Below are 16,460 nucleotides of genomic sequence, written 5' to 3' on the forward strand. Positions count from 1 at the left end.
GGAAGGGTTTGCAATGCCTCATAGGGCAGGCACAGCATCACATGATGCAGGTTTCCCAATCCCATTGTTCCTTGGGCATCCTACTACATTGCCAGCTGCTTTTCAACTGAAATGTGTGTGTGTGCGCAGGGGGGCGGGGAAGGGGAAGTGTGTGTAACAGGGAGTGTGTGTGTGTGTGGGAGTGGGGAAGAGAAAAAAAAGTGTGTTTTTGGGGACAGAGAGTGTGTGTCAGCATGCTGTCTTGTAAGTTCAAACAGCGGCAGGAAGCAACCAGTCCTGAGGCAGGGGGAAACCCCGACATCAGCCCTCCCCTCCCTGCACAGCAATCTCTCTCTCTCACACACACTCACACTCTCTCTCACACACACACACACCTGCCTCTGTGTTCAACAGCACAAGTATTCCACATTAATGGTTTGCTTTGTGTCCCAGAGCGATCAGCACAGCATGCAATGGCTGTCAGAAACCATGCTTTGAAAGGGGAGGAGAGCATGTCTCCAGGGCAGCCGAGTTCAAAACAATGAGCAAAGCGGTCACTTGAGGCATTATGGGACAGCTCCGGAGGCCAATTACAGCGCAGAAAGCAATCAAGTGTCTACACTGGCAATAGAGCGCTGGAGCCTCTGCGCAAATAGCCTTACGGTGCTCGTCGAGGTGGTTTTTTTTTGCAGCGCTGCAACTGAGGAGTTTCTGCGCACAAAGTGGCTTGGCAGTGTGCACATGTCTGCAGTTTGAGCGCAGAAAGCTGCTTTACTGTGCAGAAACTTACATTTTCAAAGTCAGCAGTGGGATGTAGTCACACAATTCCCATTAATTTCAATGGGAGCAGTGTGGCTAAATCCCCCAGCTGGCTTTCAAAATTTCAAGCTGGGGCTTTCTGTCCTTGAATGGAGATGGAGTGAAATAACGCCTTTTATTTTCCCGATTACATTTCCTTGCTTTTTGGCTTTGGATCAGATTTTGGTTTCATACCTTGTATACTATGTGCAATTCTGGGTGCTGCATCTCAAAAAGGACGGAGTAGAATTGGCACAGGGAAGGACAATAACAATGATCGGGGTATGGAACAGCTTCTATACGAGGAGAAATTAAAAAGACTGGGGCTGTTCAGCTTAGAAGAGAGATGACTAAGGGGAGGTGTGATTGGTGTGGAGAGAGTGAATATGGAAATGTTATTTACCCCTTCATATAACAGAAAAGTCAGGGGTCACCCAATGAAATTACTAGCCAGTAGGTTTAAAACAAATAGAAGGAAGTATTTTTTCACACAACACACAGTCAACCTGTGGAACTCATTGCCAGGAGAGGTTGTGAAGGCCAAAAGGATAACTAGGTTTGGAAACTAATTAGTAAATTCATGGAGGATAGGTCCATCAATGACTATTAGTCAAGATGGTCAGGGACACAACCCCATGCTCTGGGTGTCCCTAAACCTCTGACTGCCAGAAGCTGGGGTTCTGGGACTGGACAACAGGGAATGGATCACTCAATAATTGCCCTGTTCTGTTCATTCCCTCTGAAGAACCTGGCACCAGCCACTATCAGAGACAGACGCTGGGCTAGATGGACCATTGATCTGACCCTGCATGGCCATTCTGATGTTCTTACATACTGGGTTTACGTGGATGTGGTTCCACTGATTTAAATGGATTTACTTTTGATTTTCACTTGTTTGAGAGCAGGATTGAGCCCATTGGCCAAGATTTTCAAAAGTAAATAGCGATTCTGGTGTCCAATTTAAGGGACTTTAAAGGGGCTTGATATTCAGATGGTGGATGTTCAGCAAGTTGGGCACCCAAAATCACTCATCACTTTTGAAAGTCTTGGCCAGTGTCACTGGTGTACATGTATAAATGGAATCAAAGGATATTGAGATCAGAGAGCCAGTCTGAGTGGCTCTGAGAAATGCTGTGCATTTAAAGTTGTACTGACCCATGATTTTACAAATCACCCTGCAGAAGCCCTAAATGTTTTGCTGACTGCTCTGAATATTGTAAATATGGATGGAGTAACTTGATTTGGGAGTAAAACAGCCAGCCAGCCAGCCACAAACCTCTGTCCTTTCCCAGGTTTGGATAAATCCTCTCCAGTCCCCTTACAACCTGCATCCATCATCAGGCCCATCGTGAAATTTAACAGCTTCTGCCACTTCACTATTAGGCTTAGGATTTATTGAAGATTCATTCTGAGGTTTCCTTGGGACAGAGGTGCCTCAAAACACATGCCTCTGACCCAGAAAAGTCCTGGAGTGCTCCAGATCTTAACAGAGCATCTCTGCAGCCCTCCTGGATCTTTTAATGGCAATATGAAAATAGGAAGCCTGCTGTAGAGATGAGGTTGGTGGAAGGAGAGAATGGAAACTAGAGAAGGGGAGAAGCAAAGAAATAAAAAGTTTTGGAGAAGTTCCAGTAACCTTCAGAACTTTTCAGGGCTTATGCACAATGAAACTTTTTTTTTTTTTTTTTGAGGTTCATCCACTGATATTTATTTTTGTACCATACCCTTGTGAGAGCTCCTCTGCAACAGTGAATTCTGTTCCAGTTTCATTAGTAAGGATACTGTGACCTCAGAGATACTATAGCTGTGGCAGTTAGGTGGGTTCCAAAATTCAAATTATTTATTGTTCTCAGGAAACACTAAAGATTTATTTTATTCTCATGGTTCAAGAGAAATCTTTGTTAGCTAAATAGGACTGTATTTTCAAAAGTCTGTGCATCTGATGAAGTTGGTTCTAACTCACGAAAGCTTATGCCCAAATAAATTTGTTACTCTCTAAGGTGCCACAAGGACCCCTCGTTATTTTTCCTGATACAGACTAACACGGCTACCATTCTGAAACCAACACCAAAGTGCACTTGCAAGCCTTTATTTGTAAGCACATATACCCACGCAGGTGCACAAATCAGTGGTTGCATGAGTAGTCCTGAGAAGAATCAATGCTTACCTGTTAGAGCAATAACACAGCCATAGAACAATCTATTCACAGTGCAGAAGGTTTTGAAATCCAGAAATCGCGCTCTAAAAAAGGGGGATGGGTAAGGCAGAGAGGGGAGATCCTGGACAGAACTATTTCAAGCAGAAAGCAGCAAACAGATGGAGTAAAGTAGAACTAGAGTAAGGTCACTAAAGCAGATACCTAATTCCAATGAGTTCGGGGGAGTGAATATGTATTTGCAAGGTAAGAGAAAAGTATTGGGGGTATGATGACAAAGCAGGAAAGTGGTGTCTTATACAGCACAGACTTGTTGGGTGAAGTGTCCTTTTCCTGTTCAGCAAGTCCTTTTGTCTTTATGTCCCTCTTATCACTCCGACACCTTGCCCGAGTAAAGAATGACAGGCAATTCCCAATGACTTTTTAGCTTCTGAAATGGTTCTGGTATAAGAGTCCAGCCATTCTGAATAGTTATTTACGACAAAGTTTCTATTGCTCTTTGAATTTTCAGTTTGGAACGGTTGGTCACTCATAAACATGCCTCCCCTCTTCCTCCCCTCCCACCCCCGCAATCTGTGTCAAGACAAACATGCTCTTGTAGCACCTCACTCTTATCAGGAAGTTAATGCCAGCACTTCTGAATGGACCCACGGACAGCTGATGCTGTGTCAGCAGCCAGCAGGGCTGTCGTGTCCTCCCCAGGAGACAGAACACATCCTTTCTCGGGCACATCCACTCTCCGTTAACACAGTCAACAATTGTTCTCTGGGTGTAAAAACCTGGGCGGCGCCCTGTGCCAGCACCATGTATTGTCATGACCCTACCTGGCTGCATACTAATCGTTCACTAATTTTTTGTCACGAGTTCTCTATTCAATTAGAACAAACACATTATTGGCCCCATCTAGCAGACCACGCTTATGGTATCCTTGTCGACTTCAATAGGGGTACTCATGTGAATAAAAGTTTGAGAGTATTATGAGAGGAAGAGTTTGCTAAGTGGGACCCTATAAACATTTAAAAAAAAAAAAAGAGTATTTCGTAACTACTATACTACCAAAGTTCACAAAAATGGAATTTTTACCCAGGCTATTCAATGGAGGGAGTTTATTGACTACGCTACAAGCTATTTTTTATTTTATATATTGAGGAAATATTAAAATGCAAATTTATCAACGCACCTCTCTTCATTTTTTCCTAACAGGAGAGAGATGATCAAATACTGCATTTTAAATAAAGAGAGAGAACATTTTGATTTGACTTTTGTTTGTTTCCTGCGTGGTGAAGTTTCATACATGCTCTCTCTGTCCTGTGTAAGGACAATAGTTTAAACACCGCAGCTGTGTCAATTATGTCAATTATTGCCTTGCAAATGTGGCCCTCCAGATTTTTTCCAGAAATTATTGTTATGTTTGTTTTTGGATAACTTGCTACGGGAGGGGGGGCGCTGATGAGGAACCTAATTTAGAGCATTTGAAAGCTGGCAGCAGGAGTGCAATTAGAACCGTTTCCACAGACAGCTGGCCAAATGCAGCAATTTATTGGCTGAATGATTGGATTATTCATTTGCAAAGCTGAGAGAAGGCATTTGCTTACCACTTCAGTTGGCCTGTAGTATTTGTGATTGACGGTCACATGAATCTTGCCAGTCTCCTTGCATCGGCCTACCTCATTTTCATTCTTTCCCTCCCACCTGTAAAGAAGATAAACATTTAATCAACCCATAATTACGTTAGTGCACTGATCTTAGTAGCATTTGGTTTGTTTTCATTTATTTGAGGCTGGTGTCAATTCTCTCTGCAGGACTGTATAAACTCATTAGCTCTAGGAACAAAGGCAGCAGTTTGACCAGAATGGAGCAACAATGGCTTTTGAAGTCCATGGGCTTTGTAAGTCCTAAAACATGGGACTTCCAAGTTAAACACACAAGGCTGAAAAAAAATTAAAATAAAATAAAATGAGCACCTTACTGGTATTTCCAATGTCTTATTATCTTCTAAAACATATGCACACATGCTTTTTATTCATTGCTTAGTATGAAGTCGATAAAAATGTTATTTTAAAAAATATTTTTTATTTTTACAGCTAAGGCAAAACTCACAGGAAACCTTTTATCTGCCTCTTAATTTACCAAAGCTGAGCTCTGTTCGAGAGCACTATTATTCCATCCTGCCATATTCTAATTCACGCTCAGTTTAAGGCCAGGTCTACACTAAAAGGTTAAATTGACCCATCTACGTCGCTCAGGGGTGTGAAAAATCCACACCCCAGAGCGATGTAGGGAAGCCAACCTAACCACTGGTGCAGACAGCGCTAGGTCAATAAAAGAATTCTCTGTCGACCTAGCTACAGCCTTCCAGGAAGGTGGATTAACTATGACAAGAGAACCCCTCTCATGGCTATAGTGAGTGGATACACTGAAGTGCTACAACAGTGCAGCTGCAGCACCGCATCTGTGCCACACTAGCTTTTTAAGTGTAGACATAGGCCAAGAAAAGGCTCTTCAGTTTTAAGCCCCAGTTCATCCAGGTAATTAAGCACATGCCCAATGTGAATGGAACTACCCACATGCTTAAAAGTAGGCACATGTCTAACTGAACTGGGGCCTAAATTAGTTTCCTTCCTGCTTTGATACTCTAATATTAATGTAATTTGTAGGAGCTTGTTGGGTGTACTGAAACATTTTGTATCTGTGCTTCCCACTTTATCCTTCCAACACGATTTGCACATTCCAAACTGGCAAGATCTGAAGAATAATACAAATGGCTTGCTGGACCACTAGAGTCAACATGTCCTTAACTTTGGGGAGTTTGAAAGTCCAGATCTGAAGTTTGCGGATTTGGCCTGTTTCAAAATAAATTATCAAAAAATATTAAGGTCTGACTCATGAAACCTACAAAATTCGGAGTTAAGACTGAAACTATCTTTATTCCTTTAAGCTTGTGTGTAAGCATGGGAGCTTTGAACAGTGGGTGTGTTGCAATACTTCGGCACTAAAGGGTGGCGGTGGTGAAATTCCATGCTTTTGTGGGTTTCAGAGTAGCAGCCGTGTTAGTCTGTATCCGCAAAAAGAAAAGGAGTACGAAAGCTTATGCTCAAATAAATTTGTTAGTCTCTAAAGTGCCACAAGTACTCCTTTTCTTTATGCTTTTGTGGGGGTAAGCTAAAAATCTCTGAAAAGCAGCACTTGTGATTTAGATTTAGATTATTCAGTTTCAATCATCTGCAACAGGAGAGAAGTGTCCTTTATCTCCCTTTACCAGTCGTGCCCTTTACCTGAAATATATTCAGTGTTGCTAACTCTTGTGATTTTATCATACAATATATGGTATTTTTCCTGAAGCTTCAGCTCCTGGAAGCATTTAATTTCATAAGGATCTCAGCTTTCATTAACAAATAGAGAAGTAAATTTCTAGTCTACATGGTTCTGGAGAAAACCTGCAAATGTGACCTAAGTGCACCCTATAGGTTCAGAAACCATCAGGCAGATAAAAAAAATTTTTTTTTTTAAATCTCATGATTTTTAAGCCAATCACATGATTTTTTTTTGCAGGGGGGGAGGGCTGACTCAAGGCTTTTGCATGTTTGGGGCTGAAAACACTTAATTTTTGTATACTGTAGACATTAACTGCACTAATGTTTGCGGCAATGCTGTACTGCATTCAACATTGTAAAGAGTAACATTGGGATTCTAAATATGATTTGTGATTTAACTTTTGTTTTGGGTTTTTTTGCAGCTGTTCTGCTTGAAGCCTGTAAGAAACATTTTCATTCAGAAGCCAAAACTAACATTAGCCCCTCCCTTTAAAGGGCAAAGGCTAAAACTAAGTAGGACTCAAATGAGCTTAATAGAAAACCAACGGTCACCAGGAAAACTACAGGAAGTGCTCGGACCAGGAGACGTCAGTTGCTGTTGGAGGTCACTGAGACCCATTTAATACCCAACAGTCTACAAAAGGCTCTTCAGAGCCAACAGAAACTCACTCACTATTACCATCATCAAAGTTTTACAACAATAGAAATAACTTAAGGGAAAACTCCACCCACTTTGCTCAGTAATGTGAAAAGTTCATAAGGAAAGAAGCATTTCTCAGTATGAACAAAAGGAGAGATGCAACTGCAAACAGAACTTTTAATTACAATTGGCATCACTGACACTCGCATTACACCAGTAGAGACCACCTTGCTGAAAAGGGACGTTACATCTGATACAGACTAGATATGAAGAAGAGCACGTTAATCTAACCTGCTACATACATTTTTAAAATCACAAGAAAAATCTCTTTTAATACACAGTGATGTTCTGTTCAGAACAGTTAATAATCTAGAAAAGGTAAAGCCAAGTTAACCCAAGGTCTTGGGGTCAGAGAAAAGAGACATCAGAAACCTTCATACCACTGTGGTTTTAGATAGCTAGGTGCTTCAGTCCTAGTGAATCATAGAATCATAGAATATCAGGGTTGGAAGGGACCTCAAGAGGTCATCTAGTCCAACCCCCTGCTCAAAGCAGGACCGATCCCCGACTAAATCATCCCAGCCAGGGCTTTGTCAAGCCTGACCTTAAAAACTTCTAGGGAAGGAGATTCCACCACCTCCCTAGGTAACGCATTCCAGTGTTTCACCACCCTCATAGTGAAAAAGTTTTTCCTAATATGGTGATCCCCTTCCTTAGTAGTGATCCTCTAAGGTTTTGCTTCACAAGGCTGAAGCCTGACAATGCAATAAAATGTACTCGTGGAATTTGGGGAAGACTCTAGGTTAACCCGGAGTTTCATTTAACGAAAGTTGGGTTAAACAGGGTTTGCCTAAATTAAAGCAGGCTGGAAACTGAGCTCCCACAATGCTAGAGTCAAAACCATGACCTTACACTCTCTGGCCCTATGCATTCATGACACACTTAGAGGCAGACACACATGTACACGCTTAGAGACAGTGACTATACCACCACAATGATTTGATCACCACATCCTCCAAACCAAGAGCAGGGTGTTTGGGGAAGGATCTGTGATGGTGGTTTGTCGTTCATAATAGATAATAGTTTTAGCTGTATTCCAGAACTCTACGCACCTCGAAAGGAGGATATGGGATGATGATCTTTTTTCTGCACCTACTGATAACCTGGATTTGACAGCCCTTACTTCCAGGCTATCCCTACATGGCACCTAGTCACCGGTGGTGCGTGTCTTATAATACTTATATTGCATGAAGTCACTTTTAAGCACAGTGGACACCACCTACAAAGAGGCCTCAGAAATTTCCATGTAAATAAAAAAAACTGATCAAGTTTCAAATGTGGGTTCAGAGTGTAAAAGGAGTCTCACCTCATGAACATTCATACTGTTGGACTCAGTAGAAGAGGTAAAAGTTTATTTTAAAAGGTTACTATTATCTTTGTTAGGATTGTGCATATTACTGATTGTAAAACATTATTTTTCCTCTTTAGTCCTAAAAATTAGGATTTCCCGTACATTTTTTTAACCACCATCCTAATCAGCAGCAAGATAATATGCAAATAAAACCACACAGCCTTCCTTCTCTCCAAAACATGAGTGCTAGTTCATCCCACATACAAGCCACGACATTGAAATGTACTGTGATTGCAATGGTACATGTGTTTTCTCCATTTATTTCTGGGGTGCCTGAGAAGTTGATTAAAAATAAAACCTCTCACAAGAACCTGGAAAAAACAAAACTTCAGGAAAATCCCACTCATCACTCACAGCTGTCAGGAGATATAACTTGCACAGACTTTTCAGATTATTGAGTTTACCACCAATATTCCTTTAGATTGCCCACTGCATTGGATCTGGTCTGGTGTATTATAAAACGTAACCCAGTATGTGTAACACAGAATATTAATGCACGTCTGTGACAGAGTGCTGGGAAACAGCAGCTGGTGCAGCAATCCGGTCACTGCAACTACAAGTAGTGTGCCAGAGTAGCCCTGACTAGGAAGAGCTGTGCCTAATTGGTGAATTGGGATGGGTTGAGCAGAGCCCAAAGGCTAATTAGCCCATTATCCAAGAGGCAGGAAAGGCAAAAGGAGGGAGAGAGAGATCCATAGGCTATTCACAGTCAGAGCCAGGAGAGATCTTTCAGGGAGAAGATACCTTCTATCTCCCTACTCCATGGCTGATCAAACTAAGGACTGTATGACATTATAAATACAGAGCTGCATGAGTTTGCACAGGTGGTGGTGGGAACACGGTGGATTAACCCATGAGGTGGTTTGACCAGAAGATGGTCTCTGAGTGATTTGTTGCTTGAAAAGAGACAGGAGTGGGACCCCTGTCATGTCACAAAATTATTGCATGTGATTAGATTTTAAATTTGACCCCACAAGCCCTAATTCAACTTAATCTAAATTGTTTAATTTAAATTGGGATGAACTTCAGTACATGCTTAAGTATTTTGTTGAACAGGGATGAACTTAAGCATGTATTCAAGTGGTTTGATTAATTGGACCCCCATATCTATAATTTGACTGACCACACTAGAGTAATGGAGTGGTACATTCCCAATATTGCCAACTGCAAGTGTTCAGAAATCATGAGACAGGTCCAAAAACTCATGAAATTGTCTTAAAAATGAGACTGTTAAATAACATATTTTTGGTAGCTTTTTATTTGCCTTCTGATTTTTCAACCTCTAGGGTTCACCTGCTCAAGCTTTTGTGAGGGCTAGAAATTTACTTAAAAAATGAAACCTGAGATTCTCAAAAAAACCACCTGACAACAAGAGCTGGGGCTTTAAGAAAACAACCAAATATCATGAGACTCAGGATAAAATTGCAAGAGTTGGCAGGTCTGCATCCTATTAGGAACACTTGTGTTCAGGAGCAAATGTTTTCATTTAACAATTGTGAATCTCAAAAGGTCTGAAGGTTTAGATCAGATGATTACCCAAAATGTTTGGATGAATGACAGGGAGAATGGTCATTGCCTGGTCACTGGTGAAAACACTTAACTTCAGCTCAGCTTTCCCTTCCATGAGCATCTGTACAATGGGAGGAGGAGAAAATCAAATGAAATTAACTCTTTGTTCATCAAGGATCAGATGGGGCTACTGCACCCTGCCAAAGTATGCTTCTCCCTGTTGACCAAGTTAAACAGATTTCTTGCAAGATTTCCAACCCCAAATTTTGCATCAGGTTCTGTTGAAAGTTCTTTCAGTACTTCCTGTTTCTGGCCAGGCTAGAAATATCACGCGAGTAGCCGCTCACAGTATTTCAGCACTTTTGGCATATGAAAATGAATAAATGTTAATAAAGTTTTCAAAACAGAATCAGTCTGAGGCAGATTGGGGCAGTTATTTCACCTGCCAGTTCCTAAAACTCATGTAATCAGAGAGTTCAGGGGAGGCAGAAATGCCTGTCGGGTTTATAAGGTGGAGACTCGAATGCCTGTCATGAAGTGTTTAAAGTGATATTACAATACCTAATGTAAAGAAAAAGCAACAATAAAAAAATCAAAAGGAGGAAACAGTATGTATGAATTTATCTAAACAAACGCATTTTGCCTGGTGTTTTCCATCCTTCACTCTCACATTTTCTTCAGTTTGTGTATGCTTCAGTTCCTTTCTTCCTGATCTGAAAGCTTCTGATTTTCTCACACTGCTAATTACAACACACAGTCACTGGCCAGACAGCAAGACCTTGTGGTCAAAAGCCAGATGTGAAACCAGTGACTCTTCATGAAGTCTTTGGACGGCTCCCTTTCCCCTTCCCCACATCACTATCATTGCACTGTCTGCTTGCATTCCTTCAGTAGTCCTTCCAATTTCTCACATGTTCCTACATCCTAATCCTAACCTTCCATTTTAAAATAAAAAAGCCCCTCTCTCTCAGTTCCACCTCCCATTTGCTGTTCCACATCACTGAGAGAGAACCACTCCTTGGTTTCCAGAGGCTCACCTCATCAGACCTTCTTCTTATTATAGGGAATCCCATTTGTGGGGTGATCATTACAGACTAGGTGGCAAGTTAACTATCACAAAGAATAAAACATGGGAGCCACCATGAATGTGGTAAAATGTTCATCTTCCTGCATTAATTCTGGCCCTTGAAGCAATGCATATTTCTGTTGCAAATGTACATGCAGCTTTATATTAACAACATCAAAAAAAAACCACAATAAATCTTTCCATTCCCTGAATAGATTTTTTTTTTTTTGCCATTTGCAGACAGTAGTCTGCAAAGAATTCTAAGTGCTGTAGTGGTTTCAGGCTATCTTGCAATCCTGTTCTAATTTAATAAGATTAATGACAGAAAATTAGTCAAGACAAGCGTTTGCCTGTTTGGTTTAACCCTGCTGTAGTTCAAATTATAGGAGGGAAGTGTTTTCCCCTAGTATTACTTAATTAGTAATAAGTAGAAGGGAAAGTAAAAAGAAAAAAAAGTGTAATGCTTACGGGGGAAAATATTTGTAGCTCAGAGGCTTTCCTGTCAGTGCAAAGGCTGAATTAGAATGAGTGTGAGCCATTCTATAAATATCATTTCAAATTTCTTCCTGGTAAAAAAAAGTGTTAAGAGAAAAATCCAAACAAACCAAACTTGTAAAAATAAATCTCTGTGCTCATTTTATACTACATTTCAGAGAAATAATATGCTAGTCTTGTTGCAGCTATATATCTAATTGTTTACATGATGTACTAACATTTTCCTTTTTTCATGTTTTAGACTAGATAATATGGTAAAATAAAATGTTGTAATCTTTGACTAGGAGAGTATGATGTAACTTTATTGAAAGGTTTATTAGTCTGTACTGTATGTTTAACTGCACAAATTAATATGTACTAGAAAGAAAAATGACTGTACAAATGATGAGAGAAGTTTAAATGTGGTGATGGAGCATTCAAAACTGTTTTCCTGGATACCATATACTGCAATCTCAAAAATATGATGGCTGTGTCTGCACTGGAGGACAGACACTTGTTACTACACTGACAAACACAAATTAGCCCAGCTGAAGGGGTTGAAGAACCATTGCAGGCTTGCCCTTTCATGAACTGTTTCAAAGCATTGCATTCTGGATACTTATCCTACAGTTTCAGGGCACAGCTTACAGAAGCTGTGGATTTTGAAAGACCACTGGTGCACTGTGGGGCAGTAGTGGGAAGATTTGCTGTCATTTTAAAAATGTAAAAGGCAGCCAGGAGCTTATTCCCAAGAGTGCCATTTGAGATCCTGAAATTTCATAACTCCCATGAAAAACTGATCTTGCAAGGAGGGAGGATGGGAGGAAGGAATCAGCTTTTCTTGCAGGAGTTGATTTAATGATCACAGTGCATTCTGGAGCATCACGTCTTTGGTGCGTCATTAATTTTAAAGTGGCAGATCAATATGACCTACTAGAGTGGAGAAGGGGACTGCATGGTTAATTCCCAAAGACAATACCCCACCTCTTCCAATTTCAAGATAACGGCCATCAGGGGTTCAGCAAAGAGGTAAAAGATTGCCAGCCATCCAGCCAAGAAGACAGTAGTTAGTAAGGAGAGAGAGAGAGAGAGAGAGAGTGTGTGTATGTTTTGGGAAGCCATTCAGGCCATGTTGGGACCTAGAAAATCAGGGAGGTTCCAAAAAAAAAATCTTTCCCAAACCTCAAAAAAGTTTTAGATTTAGTTCAGTTTGAGAGATGAGCAATGGTTTTGGGATGGGGAGTAGGTGGGTTTTTACATTAAACTAAGCAAGTTTGTCTATCCCTATTTAGCTGAGATTATTTGGGGAAACTACATTAAAATGATCACAACTGCGCTATTCTCAAAGCAAAAGTCATTAGCACCTAAATAATATACATAGTTTTTTATGCACCCAAACAGCAAAAACTATATTAACACATTACCTTACTTGATCCGTAAGTGAATATGTTTCAGAGTAACAGCCATGTTAGTCTGTATTCGCAAAAAGAAAAGGAGTACTTGTGGCACCTTAGAGACTAACCAATTTATTTGAGCATAAGCTTTCGTGAGCTTCAGCTCACTTCATCGGATGCATACTGTGGAAAGTGTAGAAGATCTTTTTATACACACAAAGCATGAAAAAATACCTCCCCACACCCCACTCTCCTGCTGGTAATAGCTTATCTAAAGTGATCACTCTCCTTACAATGTGTGTGATAATCAAGTTGGGCCATTTCCAGCACAAATCCAGGTTCTCTCTCCCCCCCTCCCAACCCCTCCCCCCACACAAACCCACTCTCCTGTTGGTAATAGCTTATCTAAAGTGACCACTCTCCTCACAATGTGTATGATAATCAAGGTGGGCCATTTCCAGCACAAATTCAGGGTTTAACAAGAACGTCTACCCCCCCCTTAGACGTTCTTGTTAAACCCTGGATTTGTGCTGGAAATGGCCCACTTTGATTATCATACACACTGTAAGGAGAGTGGTCACTTTAGATAAGCTATTACCAACAGGAGAGTGGGTTTGTGTGGGGGGAGGGGTTGGGAGGGGGGGAGAGAGAACCTGGATTTGTGCTGGAAATAGCCCAACTTGATTATCACACACATTGTAAGGAGAGTGATCACTTTCGATAAGCTATTACCAGCAGGAGAGTGGGGTGGGGGGAGGTATTTTTTCATGCTTTGTGTGTATAAAAAGATCTTCTACACTTTCCACAGTATGCATCCGATGAAGTGAGCTGTAGCTCACGAAAGCTTATGCTCAAATAAATTGGTTAGTCTCTAAGGTGCCACAAGTACTCCTTTTCTATAAGTGAATATATTCATATTACCAGATATTGCTTATGGGAGTAGTTCGTAAATTCTATGTAAAAGGGCAAAAATGTCAAAAGTGCCTAAGTGATTTAGGAGCCTAAAATCCCTACATCTCATTGACACTCAATGGAAGGTAGAGGCCTTAGTCACTAAGTGACTTTTGAAAATGGGGTTTTCCTCATTATTTATAATAGGAGCTATTTGCAAAATTCTTTCCCTTTTGCTTTCCACACAATCACCATTCCTTTCCTTTGCGGGGCAGATGAGTTCAGAGTTTATTTTTTCTTTTGCTTACAAGAATATATACATTTAGCTCTTGATCCTGGAAGTGCCGAGTACACTAGACCAGTCCAGCAAAACTCTAAAGTAGGGTGTTTAATTTTAAATAAGTGAGTAGACTTGAAGTAAGTGGGTGCCCAGCACTTCTAAACATGAATTTTGGTGCCTGACTTTAGAGATCCACATTTAAAAATTTTGGCCACCAAGTCGCCTTCTTCTTAATGCAGAGCAACATACAACAGGAGACAGAAGAAAGGGTTCTGGATATCATAAGATTACGCATCTGTACAGAACAACAATTTCCACAGTACACACTAATGTTTCACCTGCTTTCAATTTAAAAGAATGTTTACCAGTGAAAGTCAGTCATAAAAAAAGAAACTTAATAAAGACAGAAAAAAAAAAGAGAGAGGAAACAATTCCTAGTGCCCTTGAAAAATGTCACTGTTGTTAAAGTTCACACTGTTAACTGTGTAGCGGTAGAGAAGGTGGGTAAGCAAATCAAAAAAGATGATAAATATTTGAAGAAAAATATCCTAAAATCAAGCTTTTGGGCTGGAAATTCATAACTATACTGCCCCTCTGAATTTTTCTGAAAGTAAATGCCAAAAATTGAAACCAGGCTAACACTCATTAAGGGAAAATGTTATTATCTATCCAATCACCCACTGACTGTTCAAATAATATTGTATATATCTGTGCACTTCTGCATATTTATTGAATGTGTCAAGTTTTTGCTCCCAAGTAAAACTTACTGGCCCTGTCAAAAGTTCACCAGCTGCACCAGTGTCTTTGATGGCCTGAGGAAGAGCCCTGGTGCTAGCGTCATGGAAGAGCCTGTGGCTTTCCTCTCCCTCTTCCAGCTGAGATTGGTATGTTGATGCATGGGGCCCAGAGAAGATAAAGAAGGAGGGAAATTGAAAAAATAACAAACAATAAAAATATAAATTACAGAAAGCATTCATAAAACCAGCCTGATTTCATTATCTGGCCTTGAGAAGGAATTTTGTATTTTCAGTCAAACTATGTAGAATATGCACTGTAAACATTCTGCACCCGCAGCTCAACATTTTTATGGCTCAGTAGGACAAGAACTATGAAGAATGCAGAGCGATGGTGCTATATAGTCCCAGCAGCGAGGCCGACGTGCTGCCACACAGAAAGGAACCGCGTTTACATGTGTCACATCTTAAACGGGCGGAGTCCGGGAATGTGGCTGGAGTGGCAGGTTTTGTTTCGGGGCTGGTGATGAGGACAAAAGTGCACCAACAATAAAATGTGTCTCAAGCATCCCTTCCCTACGAGCCAGTACAGAATAGTATAGCACTGTAATCTCAGCCGCGGAGGTCAGCCCTCCCAGACTACGGAGGGCAACGGTGTTGGGGAGCTGAGGGCAGGGAGATGGGATTTACAATGGAAAACGATCAGCCTATAAGAATGCCGAGGTGAGATATCTACAACCTACCCCACCTGGAGTGGATGAAATTTTGCTAGATTTGTTTTTGGTGGAGGGGCGGGTGCTGGAGCAATATCCTGCGGTTGGAGAGGGTGAGCGAGAGTCAGTGGTTCACATCCAGAGGCCTTATGTTACAAACACAGAAAGTGAAAAAGAATACAAAAGAAATATTACGATGTAATGGCAAAATCAAAGCCACATGTCAGTAGCTGATAGGGTTCTGAAACCCATTGCTGCTAGCTCCCATTCATACTTACACAATGGTTTTCCCAATGTGTTTAAATGACTTCTCCACAAATTCACGAACACTGTGGACCTCCCCAGTAGCTATGACAAAGTCCTCTGGCTCATCCGTTTGCAACATCAGCCACATAGCCTGCAGAAAGATAAACAAATCCAGATTAAGTGCACCTGTAAGTGGGCCCTTTTGTACATGATATTATATTACCACATTTTGATTTGCAGATAATCAGATATATGTATGCATGCAACTAGGGAAATTAGAACTTTTTAACACAAGGCTGTTAACTAGATCAGCGCAACTCTTACGAGTGACTAATTGGAATTATTTCACATTACAGAAAATTGCCTGTAATATACCTGCTTTTCTCTTTGTTTCACACCAGGGATTTCTGTGGGGGATATTTTAAATCAAGACTCAGTGTTCAAAAGTAGACAGTACTGCTTAGGAGTAAGAACCCATTGATTATAAACCTTACATTTATTCACATGTAATGGAAAGCAAAGTATTATATACCCCGCTCCAATTTAAGGAATGTTGTCAGTAGGGCAAAAATGTAGAACTACCTAACTGTGGTCAAATACACAGTTGACTATTTTAAACTAGATTTAACCCAAATAAATACAGGACAGAGAGGACTACAAAAAATCAAGGACCAATATTTTCATAGTTCATTATTTCAAATTCAGCTATTCCTCCTGAACACACCTGGAGATGCATTTGAAGGTACAGCAAGCAAGATTCCCTTTTTCAATGTATGGAAATACTAATTGTTAAGTGTTTGCCTAACTTCTCCTTCTCTTTCAAAGAGCGTAGGCTGTGCAAAGATCAGAACGGTGA

At 40.7% G+C, this 16,460-nt stretch overlaps 1 protein-coding gene across 1 annotated transcript in view; it reads right to left on the reverse strand.

Moving 5' to 3' along the window:
* Positions 1-16,460, reverse strand: part of GMDS (GDP-mannose 4,6-dehydratase) — a 550,335-nt gene that overhangs the window by 96,424 nt on the left and 437,451 nt on the right. The window contains exons 8-9 of the mRNA XM_074944947.1: positions 15,637-15,755; positions 4,528-4,624 (exon numbers count right to left, since the gene is read on the reverse strand). Of these exons, the coding sequence (XP_074801048.1) occupies positions 4,528-4,624; positions 15,637-15,755 (216 nt within the window). The remainder of the gene's footprint in view (positions 1-4,527; positions 4,625-15,636; positions 15,756-16,460) is intronic.

This window comes from Natator depressus, chromosome 2 (genome assembly GCF_965152275.1).
Source record: "Natator depressus isolate rNatDep1 chromosome 2, rNatDep2.hap1, whole genome shotgun sequence".
Taxonomy (NCBI): domain Eukaryota; kingdom Metazoa; phylum Chordata; order Testudines; family Cheloniidae; genus Natator; species Natator depressus.